Below are 23,516 nucleotides of genomic sequence, written 5' to 3'. Positions count from 1 at the left end.
CTTACTGAGACACTCACAATTTTACTGAAAGCATTGGCTGGTTTATTGAAAATCCAAGAGCAGAATGACAAAAACCTGACATAAAAAACAAAGTGAGACACAAACATGAGAAAAGTGTTTCCTGCTATGATGAATTTTAGGCATATTGAATTAAAATCTCATGTCTAAGGTACATTCAGGGCAATAGAATAATCACCATACCAGGCACTCCTGTCTAACAAACATGTAGTTGTCTAAGGCCTCTACCACTGACGTTCCCAATACATCCAAAAAAGAAACCAAACACCCAGATAATACAAAAAATAGTATTCCCATGTATATAATCTTACAGTCTGTTACAGCATATTTCACCACATGGATGTAATACCCAATGAACCTTGAGTGCCTAGAAGTGTTGCATCAGAAGAATATCATTTTGTGTAACTTTTATACTCAGTTAGATTGAGCTCTGGGCTCTAACTTGGCCATTCCAAGACATTTAGATGTTTCCCTTTAAACCACTCCAATGTAGTTTTCGCAGTTTGTTGAGGGCCATTGTCCTGCTGGAAGGTGAACCTCTATTCCAGTTTCAAATCTGTGGCAGACTGAAGCAGGTTTTCTGCAGGAATTTCCCTGTATTTAGTGCCATCCATTCTTCCTTCAATCTTGAGCAGTTTTCCAGTCCTTGCCGATAATAAGCATCCCCACAAAATGATGCTGCACCACCATTCTTCACTATGGGGATGGTGTTCTCAGGATGATGGTAGGTGTCGGGTTTGCACCACACATAATTTTCCCATGATGGCCAAAAAGCTCAATTCTGGTCTCATCTGACCAGAGACCCTTCTTCCATGTGTTTGGGGAGTCTGCCACATGGTGTTTGGCGATTTCCAAACGTGTATTCTTATTTTTTCTTTTAGTAATGGCTTTTTTCTGCCCACTCTTCCATAAAATCTCACTTCTTTGGACAGATACTCCCATCACCGCTGTTGATGTTTGCAGTCGCATCAGTGTTATCTTTGGGATTTTTGTTGCATGTCTGATTAATGCCCGTCTTGCTCAGACTGTGAGTTTTAGCTGGCAGCCTTCTCTTGTAAGGTTTGTAGACGTGCCATATTCTTTTTACTTTTTGTTATAACAGATTTAATGTTTAAAGTTTGGAATATTTTTTTATAACCGAACCCTGATCTCTACTTCTCCACAACTTTGTCTCTGACCTGTTTGGAGAGCTCCTTGGTGTTTATGTTTCTTGCTTAGTGTTGCGAACCTAGGGGGCTTTTAGAAGAGGTGTATTTATATTGACATCATGTGACAGATCATGTGACACTTTGATTGCACAAAAGTAGAACTTTAATCGACTAACTAACTGAAGCTAATTGGTTGGGTCACATCTTATTTAGGGGTTTCATATCAAAGGGGATGAATGCATATACACACTCAAGATTTGTTTTTTGTCTTAGTGTTTGTGTCACAATAAATATTATTTGGCATCTACAAAGTGGTAGGCATATTGTGTTCATCACATGGTACAACCCCCAAAAAAATCAATTTCTGTAAACAAGGAAATATGGCAGCCGGTTTAATCTGAAACTGGCAAAAAAGGGTATATGTGCACGTGAGCAATTGAAAAAAACTGTGCAAAAAGGGATTCCTAGCACAATTACAAGCTAGTCGGCAAAAAAAGCAAATCAATCTGTTTAACTTCTCAGGTTAAAAACAGATGTTTTAGTGCATACATTTTACAAATGCACATGGAAGACACACAGCTGCTTCAAGGCACCTCTGATAAATGTGATCCCTAACTCTAAACGATGTGACTTTTCCAACTGTGGGACATATATAGCCATGCACAAACAGAGCAGGCTCACCTGGAGTCATCCCTGATCTCCATAAAGGTACAGCCACACACCAGAAGCCCAGCCATCACCTTTATGAAGCTAAAAACTTACAGTTTGTGTCGGCACCAAAAAAGCAATTATGACAGTTGCTTTAGTCTGTTTGAAGCTAGCGAAAAGGGGAGAGGTGCACATAGGCAGGGCAATATGCAAAACAGTACAAATGGAGTCCCTGGCATATTTTCAAGCTAGCCAGCAAAAATATTTACTTTAAAAAAACAGGTTTTAATTGCATACATTTTCAAATACATGTGGAAGCCACACTGACATGCTAAGGCACCTCTAAAGAGTGTGGTCCCTAACTCTAAACAATTAACATGCAAATAAGATCAGTTCAATGTAAATACGTTGATCAATTTGTTTTGTCTTTTAAACTTTTTTCTATGCATAGAAAGCATAGATGGTATAATGATATACTGTATTTAAATGATGGCAGCTTTATTTAGCCAATACACTCAGACTCTGCTTCCTTTTTTTTCCCATGCTACACTTAAGTTGTGCTCTACTGCACCTCACAATGCAAGTGTATGAGTCACATGACCAAATAAAAGCAATGCCCTCCTTGTGCGTTTTCTCATATCTGTAATTGTAGTGGCTAATCTGCTCTCCCTGTAGAGCAGGCATAAGCAACCTCGGCATGCCAGCTGTTGTGGAACTACAAGTCCCATGAGGCATTGCAAGACTGACAGCTACAGCAAAACAGATGCATGATGGGACTTGTAGTACCAAGGTTGCCTACCCCTACTCTAAGCGATAAATTTCAAATCCTTATATTTAATACAACAATAAATATATGAAAGAGCTAGCAAGTAAAATTGTGAAGGTCAAACATTCATATAGGTAAATACGGCAATAATAACAAAATACTTCGCTTTTAATCAATACGTGATTGCTTGCAATATTGCCCTTTACTAGATTTTATTTGTGCTATTATATTTAGGCATTGCTCTTTTTTTTAGGAGCAATACATATTTCTCTTGCTGAAAATTCTCCATTAGATAAAAGAAAAAAGCTAAAAATGTCTTCAAAGTGGACAGTAACAGTATGCTTTTGTTTTAACATGCACCAAGTGCTGCTGTAAACATTGTCTTGGACAGCATCCATTATGTCAAACTCAGAGCAGGTGCTTGTTATTTCTACAGCTGAATCTCATTAGATTTAACTCTGCACCACTAATCTAAACAGTTCTCGCTCCTGCCAGAAAAAGAAGATGGCCATCTGCAGTCTACCACGTTAAACACGTATAGTATGGTCATTTTGTTTGGCAACAAATAAAGAGGTTGCGTATAAAGTCACAAGAGAGAAGAAGCTGATTGAACGTTTTGGATCGCTATCATCCTTCAAGACTGAATGACCACATTGAATCGCTATCATCCTTCAAGACTGAATGTTAAATCAATGCTTTTGGAGTCCTTTAAACCTTTAAAGGGCGCCATACACAGTGCTAGATTGTGGAATACAATTTCCGACACGTTTGACCAATGATTGGTTTGTTGATGGTGAACAAAGCATAATTGATCATGCTCCCAGGAATATTTTGTTCTTCAAAAAGTTGATTGTGAAAGTTGGAAATTTGTGTCCTTTAATTATCAAATGATTGACAGTGAATGGATGGACAATACTTAGATGGAATCACTGAATGTGCATGCACATATTTTTTGAGAATTCTTGACCTAGCCTTTTGTACTGAAAGTAATAGTTAGAAATTGTGATTGTAGCTTGTAATTTCATGCCACACTTCTGAGTGGCCATTCAGACTATGCATTCCTTTAAGGCACATGTGTCAAACTCAAAGCCCAGGGGCCGAATCCGGCCCACCAGGCCTTTTCCTAGACTTCTACTTTCAGATCTAGGTAATAAGTTATTACTAAAACCAGTGATAATCCAATGCTGAGGCAATTATGATAAAGATTAGATACATTTATATAGTCTTACAGATCCCTTTGAGGGCAACCATAATGTTGATGCGGCCCACAATTAAATTGAGTTTGACACCCCTGCTTTAAGACATGTGCCTTATTGTGTATTATGGTGCACTTCATTATTGCAGCCTATTCATTTTGAAGGGGCGGGCAGTACACCTTAAGCCACTAAAAAAATGGACCAGACCTTTTTTTTTTACATACCACATGGTATGTGCATTGTAGTGCATTGCAGTGTGGGTGCATTGCCTGCTACTATAACAGTGAGTTGGGATATCTATGTAAATGAGCCCTGAAATAGCTTTTATACAGATATAACCTGGCCAAATAGAGGAAATAAAATATGTATTGTGAGATTTAGCTTTTTGAATTGAGACTTTTCCCAAGTACTCGATCCAATCAGAAGAATGTATTTTAGGGCTATTTGCCCACTTATATTTATCCAATTGGCTATTTTGTCACACAGATCTATCTATTCCTCCTTGAGACAGCGCTGCCTCAGTTTCAGCCTCTCTGCTGAACTGATTCCATCAGTCACCAAACTGTACATATTGTCTGCTCACATAGAGACTTCTACATGCTTAGATCAGAGACACTGTTCTGTTCAGACAGTTGCAACCTCTATCCCTTCACACTCTCTAACTTTCAGACGTCAGTCTGGCTCGATGGTCTGTCTGTGTAGGCCAGACAGGCCTGGACACATGCTCTCCACTTTTTAGGCTTTAACCTTCTCTTGGAGCACATAGGAGGAATGACTGACTAGAGAACACCTGCCTGACCCCTATCAGTTTCACACTGTTCAGCGACCCTTTCCCTGTTGAAACACTATCACTATCTGTATCTTTACACAGTGACATACCATCTGACTGTCACAATATATACATTTCTTTATAAACATGCCTCAAATGGAAATGTTAATAAACCACTCAATATTTTCAAATGCCTTCTTCATCCTTTGTCATCTCTATCTGACATCATATTTAGGTCTTGTGTTTGCAGTCTCTGATCTGAACTACGGATTGCAATGCCTCACGTAATTGTTTGTGTGGATGAACAGGTTGGCGGAAATAAATAATTTGCTGTGTATGACCAGAATTAGATTAGGGCAATTTATGCAGATTACTTTCAATTAATTAAAAAGAAACCACAAGGTAATTGTCAAAAAGCTTTCCTTGGGCAATCAATCAATAATAATCTATATCTGCGTTCACTGCTATGTACTAGTTTAAAGCTGTAATCTAGGAAAATATAAAATGCCACCAATTCATATAGTTATATATTTAAACATCATTACAATTGTTTTTCCACAAAGCTGACAAAAGTATTTGTATTTGTTTTGATATCAGGAGAGTGATGATCTAATTAATATGGTGTACAAAATCGTGGTGTCCTGGACATTCATTCTTCACTGTCTTGCTACTGTCATTTAACTCTTAAAGAACTCCAGAAAATCTAAAAATGAACCCTTGCAGTGGAGCTACCCCTGTACTGCAAGGGTGAAATGTTAATTTTTCTCTAGGGGTTAGAATAAAGCAGATATACTCACCTGTTCCCAGGCCCTGCAGCAGCAGGACTCGCCTCTCTCCACCTCTGGCAGTGGAATGTCCCTTGACTTCCCCACGTCTAATGCAGCTGCATTAGATGTGATGATGTCACAGGTCCTTAGACCTCTGGAGTCCAGGGGAGAAGAGTCTGTGGGATTAGCCCTGCTGCAAGGATTAGTTTTTACAATTTCTGGAGTTCTTCTTTAAAAGCCACAACTTCAGAGGACAGCAGAGGCTCTGGTATTTGACACTGGTAGGACAGGGTGTAGGATGCAATATCAGGAAAACAGAGCATAACCCTGATAAGACAGAACTTGAGGACCCATGTACAGCTTGACCCTAGAATCCAAGAGGCTCCGCAGGGACTTAGGAAATGATTTGAAGACTAATGCAGGTTAACAAAATCAGAGGCTACTTTCAATGTAAATTACACATAAAAATGATTAGTAGATCCAGAAATATAGGCAGTTGAATTTGTATGCATATCTTAACTATAATATTTAACTACCCTACCTTCCTAGGTTACCTATTGGTCAGTGAGGTTGTCCATCACAATGAAAGTGAGACTCAGAAAGTAAAAGGGATAGCACCAATCTCCTCTTTAACAGGAAAAATCTATATTTGCATATACCTTCCAGCTATCTTTAATTCTTGATCTATTGATCACTTTGAAATGTGATTTTCACTGAAGGTAATCTCTGCTTTTACATGTTCATCATATGCTCACTCAGTATGAATTGGCCAGGTCTGTGCCTTCATAACTGAGGTTCTGCTAAAGGCAAGTTATAAAAAGGTGTTACCTTATTGAATATTGTTTAAAAGCAGCTAGCTAATTTTGTCATTTGTATATTTTACTATTAGTGCAGTATACCCAATATTTTATACAGCGTTCAATTTAAGATTTTCTAGCTTTGTCTTTAAAAAAAAAAATTCTTGGTCTGTGTTAGCAACCTTTATGACTGCACACATTTTAGGTTGTCATGTAGTATTACTGCAGCAGATGATATTGTCATCTTGGTAAAGATTTTTGCAATGAACTGTGCAATTGTCAGTGACATGGAAGAAAAGCCTGTGCAAAGTGGGTGTGCCTAAGGACTTGTGGCACTGGTATATTAGTGCAATATTAAGGCAACAGAAGGTGCCAGCCTGTATTGCTTTAGGGTGATTCTGGCCTCTGACAATGAATCAACTATCTGCAGCAGAAACATGTGGAATATTCTGAAAATATCCAGCAAGTAATTGTCCCATGAGTTGGCAACATGCTGAATTACATTAACCCGAGAATGTGAGAGGGCAGCACACATTATCAGAAATCTGCTTTAATTTTACTTGCCTAGACATTATACCATTTCCACATTCACAGCTTTGTGATGTATTCTGTTATTCCTCATTTGTGCAGTAAATATGGATTGTCTTAGTCTCTAAGCCTGACAGCAAGATTAAAGAAGAATCAGGGATGGCATACTACAGCTAGATGTACCTAAAGTAAATATCTCAGCATACAAACACTGCCAACTTGCTTTAGAAGATGTATTTTCTGGGGATGCCAATTAAAAGGAGATTAAAGGATAATTAAAGCCTCCGTTTTTTTTTTTGCATATATCTACTGCTGCCAAGTAGTAAAAAAAACGCTTTGAAAAAGGTCAATACTTACCTGTGCTTTCCCTGCGCGCTCCAGTCCGAAAATGTGAAAATTCTCGGGCGGCCGCAAAGCATCTTGGGGCGGGCGCATGCGCAGATCACATTTTCGGTCGGGACGCGAGGAGAGACACAATGTAAGTCTATGGACGCGTGCACCCGCATGCAGACATCGTGGGACAGGAAGTCAGCGCTGGATCGGAGATCCGCCGGAGCACTGGAGGGACAGATGAAAAGGACAGGAAAGAAGAAGATCGGATTAAGAAACATAATTTAAGGTAAGTGCTGACATTAACATTGGGTGGAGGGAAAAACATGTTTGACTTTAATGTCACTTTAACCTGCCAGTAACACTATTGGGTTGTTTATCGTCACACAGGAGTTGAGAATTTTCACTCAATAATTGTATGAATATTCTTCTCAATTATGCATTTATTTAAAAAAAAAAAAATCATATTTACTTATTTCATCTGGATCTTCAAAGTAATTAGACATTTGCTTCCTTAACCACTTTGGTAAATCAGCCTCGGTGTGTCAATGAAGGAGCAGCGTTGTTCCCCTAGGACAGGAAGTGTGTTAAGACTAAACACCTACCCTTCTCCACATTGCCAAAACACAGGGTGAGGTGTTCTGTAGACCACATAGAGAACCAAGAACAATGTAACAGTCAGCTAAGGCAGAGAGCACTGGAGAGAGCTAGGAAGGCTTTGAGCTTGGCACATACACATTTAACTCCTGTCATAGGCAACCCTGACTTTTCACCGGGACACAACTCAGAAGCCTTCCAGTGGTTGGAGACTAAGGATTTTATTCATATAGGAGATTTTTTGAAGAGTGGGGGGTGAATACCTTCTACTTATTATATACTTTCTGAATCTACTGAAAACTGACATATATCTATCAATGGTAACAAGATCTAAACAACAATCTAAATCTCTCAACTTGGCAGGAAGTGGCAAACAGTGTGTCATGAGTGTCTATGAACACTGCCCTAATAGAGTCTAATTATAAGACTATATTGAGATGGCACATGGTACTCACTAGAATAGTGAAGCTGCAACCTTAGATAAAACCTGTGTTAAAGTGTTTAATGGATCACATTGGCACCATAGTTCATTTTGTGTGGCAATATCTGGGTTAGAATATATAAATTTATGTATAAAATAGAGATTGCAAAAAGTTGGAAACAGTCAACGGTCGCCATAGAATTTGTTAAACATCATTTAAATTGGACCATAGTCAGTGACAAACTTACCTGCTTACCTGTACACTTAACAACACACAGAGTAAACTCGACAAAACATGGGATCTGTGAATTCAAGTAACCCTTTTATTCTTACTGTTCTCTTGTTACATTATCTAATGGTATGCTTGATGGCCAGTTAACATTTCTAACTTAACTATAGGACCTGGTTGATGAATGAATACTCTGTTCTATGCTAACATGTTCCAGTAGGTCCAAGTATGTAAAATGAGTTGATGTTGGAGATGTTATACCCATATTTACGTGCAACAAAGTCCAGGTTTTCCCTAGGTATCCAAGCTGTTAGCTTACAATGCTTTTTACCTAAACTATGAGCATTAGGGCACATGGCGGGACAAACACTGCTATCCACTGTTGGATTTTTAGTGCCAGGACCTTTAACTGCATTCAACTACCCCATTGGCTTAGAAACACAGTCTCTCACATTTGTTTTTACCTGCTGGGACAGAAATGTTTCTAAATGTATGTCCTAATGACTCTAGAACTCCAGAAAAGAGAGGTAAACAGACCATCTCTTTTGTACAGTATCATTCCCCCCCTCGCTAGCATCATGACTAACATGATGCAGGTTTACCCCATTCTTTTCACCTCACATTGCACTCTGCAATATCAAAGATTTTTCCTTTTGTGCCATTGTAGGCAGGTGAGACCTCTGAAAATAAAAGGGTATAACTTGCTTTGCAAAGATCTTGGCCCAAGGTCTGAAAATCCTTCTGTACAGAAAGCACATAATTCTGAGTTAGGAGGCAGCTGTTATTTTTTAAGGAGCATTGGGTAACTGTGCATCCCTGTTTTAATGTATGATTTGTTTTATATATGTATATATTAGGGATGCATCAAACCATTTTTTCCAGACCAAGTACAAGTACCGATACTTGTACTCACAGATACCAATTAATGATACATTTTTTTTTACATTGTTTTTGTAAAACAATACAGGCTAATGACTTCAGCACAGTGGTGGCCCAGTTGCAGCTGCAACTGCTGCGACCCTAGTAGTTCTCGTGAAAATGCCAAGTATTGGCACTGATGCAGATACTGGTATCTGAACATCCCTAGTACCCAGTGTTGGAAAGTTTCATTACATGGGTCCTCCATCAGGATAATGATCCAAATACATACATCTACGAGAACCCAAGAATAGTTGATAAGCAAACATTGGACTGTTATGAAATGGCCTGCTGAGTGCTGATCTGCATCCAGTGGAACATCTAAGGAAAGAGCTAAAACGCACAGTTGGAAGAAGGAACGCTCAAGAAGAGTAAGACAAACTGCCAGTTAAGAAGTGTAGAAGTCTTAGTATGGCCTACACAAAGTGCTTGATTGCAATCATTGCCTTTGAAGGGCGGACTACGAAATATTATATTAGAAGTACCAATAAATATGTCTGTCATTTTCATTTGTTTTATTATTTCAGGAATATTAAGTCATAAAGTAAACACAAAAAGTGTCTGCTTTGTGGATGTTGAAATAAAGAATTGCAGATGCCTTTTACTTATGCCAGTTTCAACCTATTGAATAACATATTAAGATTATTTGAGTAAAAAGTGGAGATTTGTGGAGAACTGTATATGTAGCATTTAGTACCTTCAACGAGGAAACACTATATAATACATTTGAGCTAAGGGATCTTATATAAAGCCCTGCAAGTTAGATACAGTATGACCTAAAAATGGTTACCACTATATGAATGATCCTATGGCCCACTATAGGTCATATTTCTGTATGTCATATATGGCTTATGTGGCTTTATTTGAGCCACATTTGCTCACAGTTTCTCCAAGGCCTCATCCTCACTAAAAATGCAAGTTGCTTGGTCGTCTATGGCTTCAGAATTTTCATTGACTTGGAACAAGTTTGCTGGAAGTAAGGTCAAATGGAAGTCAGAACTCCTCACCTGCATGCATTGTTCAGATCAGTGAGTCAGAAAGTGTTGAAGCCAGAGTATCTGCATGGCAGCTTGACGATTAGGTTTTTCAGGGGGCCAGAAATGTTCTCAGTATACATAAATATGTACTGTTACATATCAGCATTTTTAAAGATGAATGATTGCGCCCATCTTTTTGTGTATTTTAGTTAGTACAATATGATTTGCATTTCTTTCGTGCAGTCTATTTTTTGAGAAATGTAATTATGTTTGTAAATTTACAATTTAGTTTCTTTCTACGGTCTACTAATTGTTCCTATATGGAAATTAGGAACAATATAGGGAAATATAGGGAGTTAATTGCCTCTAATTTTCATACATCCCGAAAGTCAGGCTGGTAATATTTTTTTATATATGATCTCCTCTTTTATTCTTAGTTTAAAAAATAAGTGTTTATCCAACTCTTCTGTTTCAATACGTTAGTAGCAAGAACTGTGGCATCAGTAATGCCACCCCCTCTCATCTTTATATTAGAAAAAGCAGTTTCATTAAAACTACAAAGCACCGGAGACAAAACTGGAATAAGCGACCCTTGACCAAAATAACTATCCCAATTTTTATATCTGATCTTTTTTTTTTCTTTTACAATGGCTTAATGAGTAACTCTGCCGCCAAAAAATTGAACTTCTAAATACAGTACAAGAAAACTGTCATAAACATGAACAGGCATTTTTTATTTCCCCTAAGGACACAATTGCTAGTTAGAGAAAGAGAGAAAAAAATGGGGGGAGGAGAGAAAGGTAAAATAGGGTGAATGGTAAGTTTAAGGGGGTAAGAAAAAAACATGACAGGATAGCAAATTCCAAATGTGTTCCATGTGTTGAGTTGATGACATAGCAGGAAGTGAGGTTCCCAAATACTGTGACATTTGGGGATTTTGTCCCTTTTTATAGAATTCATTTTTTCATACATTATGCAGTGATATATGTATCATTTCATTTCATCAAATGGGATAGTAGGTTTTTTCAGTGCCTTAGCTATCATCTGTTCGGCTGTTGTAAATATGTGAGTATTTGGACGGGTCTCATTTTTGGTTCAGTTAGAGGGCTTTTATTATGGAGGGCTCCTCAAGGGTCCACTGTGAGAGGGTTACCAAGTAAGGTAGAAATGAGGTCATATGTAAGTGACCAGAACTGCTTGTTTACTGGACAATTCCACCAGATTTGGGTAAGGGAACCTTTATCCAGGCAGCCTCTAAAACAATTAGGACAATAACCTGGGAAAGCTCGAGCTATGCGCGTTGGAACTTTGTAGAGTTTATAATTTTTTTTTTAGCAATAATTTTGGACGTTGACAGACCACCACCACCATTTGACTGTGGGGAGAGCCAGGTTGGATAAACGATTGAGTTACCCAAAAGCGTGGACAAGGGCAGATGTGGGAAAATACATTTACAAGAATACTTTGTATTGCCCAACATTTTTAAAGAATGTGTGATTATGAGGTTAGAGATCTGACACCTATAAATTGGTGGAACCAAATACTAAGTGGGGAGACTGCATAGGCCTCAGGACTAACCCAGAAGGGGATATTGGACGTTGCATGGAGAAGTGTAATGTGTGCAATTTGAGCAGCATAATAATAGGAAGCCAGGTATGGGACTCTGAGTTTCGGTTTGTAATGAATATAATAAGCTCTAGGTCTCAGTGGTTTACAGATAGAATTCAAAGAATATAGGAAGGTATTGGGACTGGAAGCACTCTGGAGGCGGTATAATAACTGGGCAAAAATGTAAGAAGTTGGATAATGTTCCCATTGCATAAATATATTTTATAAAGTTTTGATGGTAAGAGGATGTTAGAGGATAACTTGATAGATAGTATCATATGATTTAGAAAGAGTGATGCCCAAATCTGGGAGGTGATCTGCTACCAAATGGGGGGCTTTGGATTTGTGTATATTTATGTTGATGACTGATATGGCAGTGAAACTGTAAAAAAGTCTTGTAAATTAGACAAGGAAATTATAGGATTATTATGTATCACAATAATATAGTCCGCAAATAAACAATTGTTTAGGGTGATGTGCTGCTATCTCTAGGCCTTGGCTGTCTTGGTTTTGAAAAATCAGACTAAGGGGGTGATTTACTAACCTAAACACACGCACGCACTAGGTGCGTGTGATTTTTACACAGCAAAACGTATTTATCAACCAAAAAGTCTCTAAAAGCATATTTCCACTAATGCCATATATGGAAAAATCATGCACATGATGCATATATAATGCTGCTTCACAGTTTAGACAAAAATGGTTAGCTCATGCATTTACATTCCTGCATTCATCAACGCAAGCAACACAATGTAGAGCTAATTTACACAACATCACCTTGCAATTCATGCAGGGCTTTGCACAACACACCTGCTGGGGGTGTACACACTACAAAGGTGTCTAGATTCCACCAATAGATCATGCTGGGAGGGAACACACTACAGAGGTGTATACTTGTTCGTGGCGTGTTTATAAGGTTAGTAAATCAACCCCTAAGGCTAAGAGATATGATTCATAGGGGTTGGTTTACTAAAGGAAAATAGGCTGTTCACTTTGCAAGGGAATTTGCAGTTTGCAAGGAAGTTCTCCTTAGTTTAGTGAAATTCTGCTGACTTCTATTATGCAATCATGTGCAAGCAAAATACAGTTTTTTTTCCCCTTGCACATGATTGGGTATACTTTGCAAAGTGAAATTTCACCACATTCACCAAGCTAAGAGAAACTTCCCCTGCAATGTGCAAAGTAAACAGCCTATTTTCTGTTAGCAAACCAACCCCACAATCTTTTGGACATACGATCTCCATGCCTGCTGGTTCTGGGATAAATACGTGGTTAGCGGATTCTGTAGCTGCCATCTTAGCAGCTGCATGAGGCAATGCCTCCATTTTGGTTATGGGGCAAGTTTTACCTTTTGCCTTTGCTTCAGCGATCACCATTATAATCTCCAGAGGCAGCAAGTGCATGGGAAACCAAATGGAGGGCGAGCAGGTGATAAGCAGCTCAGGTTTACTAGAGAAGGTGGCCTTTCTTTTTCAGTCATGCAAACAATCTTTAAATGCCAGCCATCTAGGTCACCTCATGCATGCACCCCTTCTGATCTTTTTTTTTTAATGATCTCTTTTTTATCTTTGCCTTAAAAGTATCTGAAAACATCTTAACACAACTCCTCAATTTCTGTAAGTCTTGCATTGGCTGAAATGTTTTGATCTGATCCAGTGAAGATTCTACTACAGACAACGGGCAGAAGATCAGTCAGAAATGCAGACAATCTTTATTTAAAAATTGAGTGATGTTCCTGAAAAACCATTGATCTTGATCATTTCTGCTATGTATGCAATAGATTATAGACTCAGAAACTCCACTGCCTATAGCAATAAGCCAAGAAGACTGGTCAGTTGTATAGAGAGCAGCTTGTGCTGACTGGTCTCCATTACATGAAAAGGCACTGTGAATATTAGTGTGGAGGTGAGTAAATTAGAATCTATTTAAAAAATATATCAACTATAGTAGCAGGTGGAATGGTTAGAAAGAATTTTTTTTTCACGTCCATAGTTCAGGTTTAAAGGTGAAACAGCACCACCACAGACATTACTGAAACTTTTATGGTAAAGCTAGGCTTGCTACATTGAAATAAGCCTAAAGCGTTTGTTTTATGCAAATGTTAAATTTTTTGGGGAGAAAGTATAAACAAACTTTACATTTCCCAGATTACTTTCTCCTGCATTTAAATTTACCTGTGTTTACATATCTTTACATACCTTTACAGGCATTCAGAGTATCTAATCTGCCTCTGGATGCACAATTCTAGTTATTTAAACAGAGTGAAGGGAATTTATCAAAATTGGAGCAGACAAAAATCTGGAGCAGCTGTGCATGGCAACCAATCAGCTTCTCTCTTTCATTTTCAAATCTTAACTGAACAAACTGAAGAGAGAAGCTGATTGGTTGCCATGCACAGCTGCTCCAGATTCTGTCTGCTCCAGTTTTGATAAATTCCCTCCAGTGTGAATTATACCATTAAAAACTATTATATGCATTTAGAAATGTCATATAAGCACATATAAGTGCAGGCATGTAATTGCTTATGTGAGTGAAGCTTAAGGATTTTTTTCCCTCTTAATTGCTCTATAACTACAGTCAGTCAACCAGCATGTCACACTTTTTTCCTTTTGGAATTACAGAAACATGAAATACACACAGTAAATCTGGGTCGTCTAATTTACTATTTGCTTAAATCGGTTTATATTGTAGATTACATACATTTGTATTTAATCACATAGAATTAAAATTGTAAAGTTCCTTGCTTATGTTAATAATTTGCAAGCATGTATTTTAATATTTTTAAATTTTTCCATTTCAGGGGAAGAAAATTTGTTGGCGATATTGAAAAGAAGATGGTGGAAGTATATGTTCTTAGGCATTATTGACATAGAAGCAACATATTTAGTGGTCAAAGCACACCAATATACCACCTTTATTAGCATACAGGTAAGCTATTTGCAAATTACAGGATTATGTTAAATGTTAAAGTATACTGTATCTAAAGTCACTTTTAAATCAGGAAAAGTCATAATGACAGATACAGGACAATTCTTACCTTTGACACAGTTTCATAATAGAAACACTTCTGCAGAATGATCATGAGCTATATTGTATAGTAAGCGTGTGTATGATTACATAGCACAATCTTCAGTTCCCCAAAAAATATGAGAAAATGGTGGCACATGCAGCCATATCCCATATCAGTGGACACTATGGGAAAACAGGATACAAATAATAAAAATGGTAGCCATTTATATATCGTAGCTGTGGAAGTCAAACTTCTTGAAGTCATGTTTTCACACCCATCTTCCATTCCACAGCTTCTGAGGCTAGGCGTTCCTCATTTCATTGCTGGATATGAAGCACAGTAGGCCTGTAACTACAGGGGGCAGAAACAAAAAAGTGTCTTTTCCCTATAGTTATTGACCACACATTTGTCCAAGTATAATTAAAAAATACAGTCATCTTATATATATATTTATTTATACATTGTCACAATATTCTAAGCAAGATTAAAGGCCAACTTCCACCACCTCTCCACTATTCGTGGAGCATCCCTGTCCCCTTTTTAAAAGTGTGTATACATACCTTTTTTTAATTGATCTTTAGTCTCCGATTGTGTGACATCACAGCTTCTTCCTCCTCTTGTTTCTCAAGAGGTGGGTTCTAAATGCTGCACAGAAACACGGTTCTTTGATGCCCTGGGCTCACAGGATGTGGGTTGAATGACACTGAGCATCACTGAAACTTTACAAACACACAGGGCCCATCGGGAACAAACGTAGCCACCTTCCAGAAGGTAGGACAGTGTCAGTAACAATTCAGAGATGATTTGAGGATCTACAGCTGAGTGATACACAAATAAGCTACATTTTTGTTAATAGTTAAGGTACTTGAATGCATTTTTAAGATTTAACTCGAGTTTAGTGTCACTTTAAGAAAATACTCTCAAATACATTCAAACTGCCCAAATGAATAAAAAAAAAGAAAAAAAAGAGGTCAACATGAAAGACGAAAAAAAACCCACGTTTGATCTCAATTGAAAATCACCAGAGAAACAAACAGGTATATATACATATGTATCGACTGATATGTAAAAACAAAATGTCACCAGCACTCCAGAAAAATGTGTCCAAATAAACATCTTTTACTGACACATATTGTCACGAAAATGGCAACATTTCAGGGCCACAAAGGGTCCCTTCATCAGTCTCAGTGTGACAATAATGCAGTTTAGCATCACCTATATTTGTGCACATTTTTCTGGAGTGATGGTGACATTTTGTTTCTCCATTGATCCAGCGGCGCCATCTGCAGTCATTTCAGTACTCATTTTCAAGGGGTTACCGGTAAGGAGCGTGCTACCATACCTATTGGATCAGCTTATATGTCAACACACAAAAAATTAAATAAGTACTGCTTTGTGATACACATATAGTATACAGTATGTTTAAGAAAAAAAGTGTAATTAGGCGATACCAATCCATACATTGATTTCAGCAATTCCACAAAGCTCATTTGCTGTGAGTTATCTACATTGCTAACGAAGACCACTTTTAAACAATGTATTAAACTCTTTGGGAGTATATTGATTGGCATTATGATTTAATGGCTATAAAATAGAGATACATTTTCAAAAACTGAATCTGAAAATGCAGTTTAATTACCCTTTGCGTCTTTGTTCTTCTCTTCAAAATACAGTATATGCATATTTTCTGTACTGTTTCCTTATTTGGACAATATACTAAATGGGATGTTATCTATCATTATGTGGGGGTGTACTTGTTGTTGCAGCTTCATGACACATATGTCACAATTATAAATAGTAATGGTAGAGTGCAATTTGTGTTTTCTTCATATATGTGAGGATAACATTACACCTCCAGTTTGCAATCCCTTTTATATATTGTCCTCCAGTGTTTGTATGGCACATCTTACATAATGTAGCTGTAGTCAGACCAAGCTTGTTAAATAGTCCAATAGAAAGATAATTTATTCTACATATTGTGCAGCAATGACGAAATGTACTTTTTAATGGCAGTAAAAGCACGCCCAGTAGTGTATCCTGGTTATTTACTGAAAACAGGGACAAAAAGCACACAGATAACATGATGATCCTTTAAAGAATATGGTGCAGGTAGGTGGATTTCCTTATCCCTGATGTGAGGGATATCAAGCTTCATAGAGGCACACAGAAGAGGGCTGTGTGGCAAAAAAAAAACACCCCACTAATAGCAAGCATGTGACTTTTACTTTTAAAATGCTTACATAGATGACAGGTTATCTTTAATGTGATACCACCTAGTGTTTTATTTGTGCTTTACTTTTACTAGAACAGCTGGTGATTGCCACAGAGAAGATGTGTGGTGGCTATCATAAATTGTGTTGGATACCCAGTAGGGTCAGTTTTGTTGCAGTTGACATGCCTCTAAACCCCTGGTTCTCAACTCATGGGTTGTGATCCAAAAGTGGGACGCGTGCCCTTCTGCAGCGGGTCGCGGCACCCTTCCTGTATGGAGCAGCCCATCTTCAGTAGGGAGACATAGAGGGGGGATTTTCTGTCAGTCTAAGGGAACTCCGTGTTGTGAAACTGGCCCCCTTTCCCCCGTCGCCCCGCTGAAGTAATAGGGCCCGGGAAGAGAGGGGACTATTTTCTCACTTTCGGCCGGCGGAATGATATCAGGAGTCGCAGGTGCAGACAAGCAAGTTAAAGTCCCAGCCTGCAGTACAGAGTGCAGCAGATATCAAGCCACCCCAGCGCGATGGATTGATATCAAATAGGCTTGGTAGTTCAGTCTGCCTAGAAGCTGAGAAAGGTAGGCAGGCAGGGGGATGTGTGACAGGAAACAATACCGGCGCCTCCACGTGCAATATCGGCCAGTTGCAATGGTAACGGACACACTGAAGAGGCAGCTCCCACAGGTCAAAAGACCTTCAATCTGAGAGACAAAAAGGAGCGCCTCAATAGTGTAAAACACATTTTAATGATAAAAACGCACAACTGTATTGTACTTACAAAAAGTCGGTAGTAAAAAGGGATGTAGAAAACAATGGGATGTCAAATCATCTAGCAGCGGAAGTCTGAAAAGATGTGCAGCATCAGCGTCCACTGCCCCTGTGTGGTCTCGGTTTACATGTTTCTGGGGCACTGGTGTTGTCTCTATCCCTGAGGTTCATTATAAGCTGCAAATCAGGCAGGGGGATGTGTACAGTTTGCTGGATTAGCATTTGCAATTGTAATAAAAAAAAAAAGCAAACGAATGTTACTACAACAGACTAGGCTTTAGAAGGGCTGTCTGCAAGTTTTCTACTTGCAGCGAAGTCCCTGCTAATGCCTACCCAGCTTCTGCGCTGACAGGAGACAAACACACCTCCTGCCCACAGTTTGATCGCCCGCAACGGAACGTGCAGTACCGCAATGCTGTGCGTTCCAATGTGGTGCGACTTGGATTGCGACTTAATGACCAAGGACAAATGTGGGTCCTGAGGTTACACATGTTGAGAACCACTGATCTAAACTATATTTTGTTACAACAGTCCAGTGGGTGCCTCAGTGAAATGGGCACACCTTTAATATTCTCTATATATGAGATTTGATTGAATCAGTTTACAACTTCAATAGAGGAAGTTATTATGTGCTAAATCCTTTATCAGGTCAGCATACAAAATTCATGGTGTGCAGAAACTTGTGTGTCCTCACGCTTAGGGCCATATCACAGAGCAATTCTGCTGCTGGCACTGATACCCAGTGGGGGGCTATCACTCACTGGCTAGGAACACTGCTGAACCTCCCTCGCTAGGGAGGGGGCAGTAAAGGACCGACATCATCCTGGCCCGGTTAGTGAGGTAGCACAGGTAACGAAGGTCTCTTAGCAATCCTGTTGTTGGCAAGTGGTCACCAGTAACAGAATTGCTTATGTGACATGGTCTTAAGAGTGACCATAAATGACTGGATCTGGTGTAGGATTGATCTTTTTAGGACTACTCTATTGTGTAATAACAAGCGCTGAAAGCAATAATTATTGCACACAAAGGATTTCCAGATTGTTATAAAATCTCTACTTGACTGAGCTGATCCTTCTGTTTTCTCAAAAGAGGAAATTAAGTACTTAATGTACTTTGCACCATTTACACTTGCCACTCCCTAACAACTGCTATTCCACTGTTCAATTAAAGGGCCTAAGTGGCCAGTAAGGAGCGAGGGATGAGGAATTGCCAGTTATTAGAGCCTAACCATAAAGTCAAGCCCCAGCACCATAGTAAAATCAAATAAGACAGGGACACACTTTTTGGCTAATTAATGTAATTTTTAGGCATCCTGTGTTAACTGTGTTTAGGCAGGACTTTTTACAAAAGGAAGTATGATCTCCAAGTTTGCCTTATGTATACTGCAGGAGAGCACATTACTTTTAAGGATGACAGAACCATGGGCTGGGAGACATGTTCCATTCTATGGCCTCTATCTTCTCCCAAGATGCATTCATACCTCTGAGTTTTGGTTTGCATCTTTTGTGCAATTTTCATCAAAATGCACCTTCCGTTGGCATGACAGGTAATGCTTGTAAAATGCACATGCATCAAAAATGTTTCACACCCCTTAAACTGCACCACACATATTGCGGGCAAGAATTATTTATATCAAATGGTACAAACTATTAGGTACATTACAAAATAGTCCTAGAAAAATCCAGGGTTATGAGCTGAATTACATCTCACTTAACAATCGTCTTACTTGTTATCTAGGTAATGACAAAAGTGTCTAATTTACCTGTCACCGCATCACATCCCTCTATTCTAGTAGATGAAAACTGAGTGTCGCTACTTGGGGTACAAAGTGTATAGTTGTGTGTCAAAGAAGAGATTTTTGTAACCCCTTTTACAAAAATATTGTGTTCCTAGATTAGGAGATTAGGTGAATTGGGTCAAGTAGTCTGCAAATACGATGGAGATCTTTAAGGTTTGAATCTATGAAAATGTTTTGAAAGCAGGTGGATACATTATTTCTAAAGACAAAGTTGGATACACAGGATTGTTGTATATAGATGGAAGGACTATTTTTCATCAGTATGTTTACAACGGTTCAGTTTGCACTGATTCCAAATATCTCTCTTTTCTGGGAGTGTTGTAAATTTGAAACCAAATATATAATGTACAGTATGTCAATGGGGAGTGAGGGAGTTAGGTACCAGGCCTCTCTCAAAACAAGGCATGGTTCTAAATAGAAAGTAGTGAAAACCATAACCCAGTATATAATGTAAGTAAGTGAAAAGTGAGGAAGCTAGGTCCCCAGCCTCTCTCAAAATTGACATAAGTAACATAATACAGGTACATTTTATTTAAAGCTCCTTGTGTGAGCTCATACAGCAGCTTTAAATATAATGTACCTGTATATTATTACTTATGTTGATTTTGAGAAAGGTCTGAAACATAACTCCCTCACTTCACATTGACTTATATACTGGGTTTCAATTTCCACCGGTTTCTATTTACAACCATTCCCTAAGGAACCGAACCCAAGCGTAAATTAAGGGCTACCTGTACACAGTTTGGGGGGGGGGGGGGGGGTTGGGGGGGGGGGGAGAGGAAAAATAATTGAGCTGTAAGCATTCTAACTTTCAAGCTAACAGTGTAATAAGCAAAGGGACCTTGTACTCAATAAATATAGAGAGTATAATTGCTGTGCTCTGCTATTTAAAATATTAGTTGCTTGGCTATCATGCGGAACCAGTTGCTTTGGTAGTCAAGTCACATACAAGTAACAACATTGTAGATTAGGAGCGATGACTTTATCCTTACCATCAGGCTAGTGCCCAGACTATGACCAAGTTAGTACATAACAATAGTCATCACCCACTCTTCTTTGTGCTTGCATCCATATCTTTTTTTTGTCCATTCCAGGCAAAGCAATGGATGGACTATGTATTTTATAAGAATTTGTAAAGTGTTCTGACCAGCAATTCAATAGTCATCATTAAAAACAGCTGCACACTAAACATTGCCTTTTTCATTACACTGAATGATGTCGCAATCATTTTGCTTACCTCAATACCCTACAAGTAAATACTGTAACAGTGGGTTTATTTAAAAAAACTAAACTGGAGGAGCTGGTACCAAGGGCAACGAGATTCCTTGTTTGAGCTTAATTTTGATTAATTTTTTGACCTGCATAATATGAAAATACATAGCAAAAAAATAAACTCAATGTTCTGCTGTTTCAACTAAAGAACAATCACACTGAAAATACTTCAGTTTTAAGTAAGCTGAATTGTGTGCTATCTTTCTATATGTCCTGGGAATTCCAGCTGCTAGACATTGCTACCAGTTTCACCCACTTGCTAAAGTAATTACAGAGTAAATTGATGGCGTTGCATTCCCCTGTTGTATTTATTAATTTAGAATTAACAAATAATTAGAGAGTCAAGCTACAAGAGCGTGATGCCTCTATTGTACCCGTGTGGAAGCAGGTGGGAGATACAAACTACAATAGAGACATCTTCTGCTGACATAAGATAACTTATATAGATATAAGAACCTGGGTTGTGATTAAGCCCACCAGGTGGAACTGATCAAATGCAGATTTCAATACATTGTTTTCAAAAAGCTTTTTTTAAAGACTTGAATAATGTTTCTAGTATTTTGTTTGTCAGTCTTAAACTAAATTCAATGACGGCATAAAACAATAGAAACCAACATGTTAGCATTATGAGCTTGACCATAACATGAATACTAAATATATTGCAAAAATAATTGTATTGGAAAAAGTTCTTTTCTAGTTAAAAAATCTAAGCCCATGCAACACGCTGCCTACAAAAGACTAAAGTTGCTTATATGAGTTAAACCCATTGAACAAATGATATAGCTGGAATGTTTTAACTTGTGGCAACAGATAAGTATCAGATGCATGTTGACTCATGTGTTATATAACAATGGTTATATAACATCAGGTCATTTCATGAAGAATTCATTTAAGCTGAATGATTGCTACCTGCTAAAATAAACTTAGACAGATAGGTTCAAACAACGCAGACATGTTTGAAAGCCAACTTAAGTCAAGCATTGCTAGGTTGAACCTTCAATTGTGCACCCTCCAAGATATAAATCAGTCATTTCCAAATACATGGAAGAATGGCTTTGCTCCGATTCTTTCTCTAGCAATTCATTTTCTTCCATATGCTGCCTAATTTGCTCCTAGCTCCATATGTTTTTCATTATAAATGAACATTTACAGCAAAACAATAAATGCACAGTAAAAATAATCGTAAAAAGGAGTCTTAATTTTATATGGCTGACTCAAGATTTTCACATTTGCACAGTCTATTTCACTGCAGTATAAGACATGCAGGAACAATAAAATAAATATAAATTCTTCTTCACAGATGCAAACCTTACAAGTAAATCTACGTTCTAAGTAAAGGAATATTTTCAAATATCAAAGAACCTAAATATCGGTTACTTCAGAAGAAGTGCTGACAATAACACCCACACTCTGATTTCTTTGCTATGCAGGGGATATTAAAATGTGTGTGTATATACTGTATGTATATATATATCTATATATATCTTCTGACTCATCAAAAACAATGCACTTGCTGTTTACAGTTCCTCAGAAAGGAAACTAACTGAAAATAACAGCTCCAACTGGTGGATACTCTATAATTCTCTATAATGAAAGTCAAATTTTTTTTTCCCCCTTCTCAATCCTGCTGTAGGAACTTAACGTATTTCGCACTCTATAAGGCGCTCTGGACGATTGGACGCAGGGCTTCTGTGACAGAAATTCTGTGACAGAAGCTGCAGTTATTGACCGCTGAGACAGGTGGTGCTGTCTCAGTAATCACACAGAGCAGACGAAGAACTGCGTTCTTACGTCTTAAGTGGTTACGGTCCCCCAGAGGAGCGGGGGTCCCCGAAAACCACGGCGGGGGGCGGACACTATCGCCGCCACCGCTCGATTTAATACAAGTGATCTAATTAGATCACTTGTATTAAACGAGCAGCGGCTCCCACTGTACATTCAGCTCTGCTTGTCAGGAGCAGGGCTGAATGTACAAAAAACAACTCGCCCGGCGCCCGAAAACTGCATGTCCCAGGCGTCGGGCGATAGGTATTTGCTCCATAAGACGCAGGCACATTTTCCCTCTCCTTTTGGGGGACAAAAAGTGCGTCTTATGGAGCAAAAAATACGGTACCTTAAATCAGGGCTCAAAATTTCCACTCGCCCCCTCGCAAATTGCGAGTGAAAATTGCGTGGGGGCGAGTGGAAATTAAGCCATTGAGTCAGGCACTCCTTGGGGAGGCTTCTCTCCTCCTCACCGACATGATGACAGCGCTCCCTCGTCCGGGGTCGCAGGAGGGAGCGCTGCCTGCTGTCAGGATGGCCGAGCGGGAGAGAAGCCGCAAAAAGAGAAGCCGCCCCGTGGGGGAGAGAAGCCGCGCTCGCAGCTGTCAGGATGGCCGAGCGGCGAGGAGATCGGAGCCGCTGTCATCCTGTCAGTTTCAGGATGACAGCGGCTGTGTGCGAGGCAGAGCGGGGGATCGGTATCGGTGATTTACATTACAGCCTGTTCATTCTGGATTTCCTCAATGGGGAGTAGCAATCAGTACAGCTCCTCCCCATTCAGAAACTATTGATAGTAAATATTTTACTATCAGTGTCTAAATGAATGGGAAGCCTCTGTACTGAGTGCCTCACATTCATTGAGTGCTGAGGCTGTAGAAAATAGAAATTGAGGATTTGGTGTCCTCAATTTCTTTTCTATTTTAAAAGGAAAATGTCAGCGGTCTGTTTGGACCCCTAATATTTCCCCGAAGCCCCCC

The 23,516-nt window shown here is 38.8% G+C and overlaps 1 protein-coding gene across 1 annotated transcript in view; it reads left to right on the top strand.

The window, feature by feature from the left end:
- SLC35F1 (solute carrier family 35 member F1) overlaps nt 1-23,516 on the top strand; it is a 290,914-nt gene that overhangs the window by 214,011 nt on the left and 53,387 nt on the right. Inside the window, exon 4 of the mRNA XM_018563687.1 lies at nt 14,518-14,645. Within this exon, the coding sequence (XP_018419189.1) occupies nt 14,518-14,645 (128 nt within the window). The remainder of the gene's footprint in view (nt 1-14,517; nt 14,646-23,516) is intronic.

The sequence above is a fragment of the Nanorana parkeri genome, unplaced genomic scaffold (genome assembly GCF_000935625.1).
Source record: "Nanorana parkeri isolate BGI_ZX_2015 unplaced genomic scaffold, ASM93562v1 scaffold22, whole genome shotgun sequence".
Taxonomy (NCBI): Eukaryota; Metazoa; Chordata; class Amphibia; order Anura; family Dicroglossidae; genus Nanorana; species Nanorana parkeri.
The sequence above is the reverse complement of the archived record's forward strand: the minus strand, read 5'-3'. Positions and strand labels throughout refer to the sequence as shown.